We start from the raw sequence: 1,315 nt of genomic DNA on the forward strand, positions 1-1,315 counted from the left end.
CCCTGGAGTCTCTGGGCATGACGGTGGCGGGGGGGCGGGGCAGCAAGAGCGGAGAGCTGCCCATCTTCGTCACCAGCGTCCAACCGCACGGCTGCCTGTCGAGAGACGGACGAATCAAACGAGGTGGGCGTTCAGTCGGGACACGGTGACTCCGCCCACACTGCACACTCTGGACGCCATTCTTTCCAATAGCTTGCATGTACAGATTAAGTGTTAGACTGGAATAATGACAATTACTGTAGGGCTGGGGGCGATTCTTGCTCAAATGTGAATCACGATTTTTCTCTCTAAGAATTGAGATCACGATTCTATCACACGATTCTTATTTTTAACATAGATTCCTTACCTGACATCAGATGGTATCCAACTGGTATATTCCAATTCCTGATCACCATTCGAAAAAATCGATAAGTGTATGGATCCAACGTGTGTGCAGTACATGATTCCGCGGGGCTGAGAGGCTCCAGAATGAACTGTGGTAACCCCGGCTGCATCAGTGGACTGGAAAATGTGGAGTACAGGATTTCCCCATCCATTTTCATTGAGTCCATTCCAAAATCCCTTATGTCATCTGGGAGACGATAGGGGGCGCTTTTTTCCACATCTGATCGCCGGCGGCGCTTGGGTATACTCGGGTAGGCTCGCGTGATGCAATATGATTTCAGATCGCTAAAAAAATAAAAATAAAGAAATTCCGAGAAATCTCGTGAGTGGCTTTCAACATAACTATCGGAAACCCGAGATATCTCGTGTGTGGCAGTGAAAGTGTTAAACAGACAAAATAACATAATATAATATGTAATAATATGTTATGTGCTTGACTTAAACTTAACATAACATATATGAAAGTGCTTGTCTTAAACTTAAAAGTCTCTTGTAACATACAAAATAACTCAAGTCAGAATCGTCGTCATTTAAAAAAGTAAAGTCAAAACTAAAAGAAATATATATATATATTTTTTAGTAATAAAAAAAATCTTCAGAATTTAGAAATGAGATTGCATAGGTCTATGAATCGAGATCGCGATTTCTTTTCCGATTAATTGCCCAGCCCTAATGACAATACATTGAACTGAATGAAGCATAAGCATGCAAAAGCAGCAGTTGATCAATATGTGTTTATATGAGTATAATAGTATTGTTCTTTCTCTCTCTGCCCTTTCTCTTCTCTCTCTCTCTCTGTCTATCTCTCTCTTCCCTCTCTGTCCTTTTTCTTTCTCCTCTCTCTCTTCCCCCCCATCTCTCTATTTCTCCTCTCTCTTCCCTTTTTCTTTCCCATCGCCTTCTCTCCCTCTCTGTCCCCATCCCTCTCTCT

General features: G+C 42.4%; 1 protein-coding gene across 1 annotated transcript in view; it reads left to right on the top strand.

Moving 5' to 3' along the window:
* lnx2a (ligand of numb-protein X 2a) overlaps positions 1–123 on the top strand; it is a gene marked incomplete at both ends in the record, with an annotated part of 22,456 nt that extends 22,333 nt beyond the window's left edge. The window contains 1 exon segment of the mRNA XM_084339286.1: positions 1–123. This exon segment is cut by the window's left edge and continues 55 nt beyond it. Coding sequence (XP_084195412.1) covers positions 1–123 — 123 coding nt within the window.
* Between the last annotated feature and the right edge of the window lie 1,192 nt (positions 124–1,315).

The sequence above is a fragment of the Notolepis coatsorum genome (genome assembly GCF_963971535.1).
Source record: "Notolepis coatsorum genome assembly, contig: SCAFFOLD_2553, whole genome shotgun sequence".
In the NCBI taxonomy this organism is placed as follows: Eukaryota; Metazoa; Chordata; class Actinopteri; order Aulopiformes; family Paralepididae; genus Notolepis; species Notolepis coatsorum.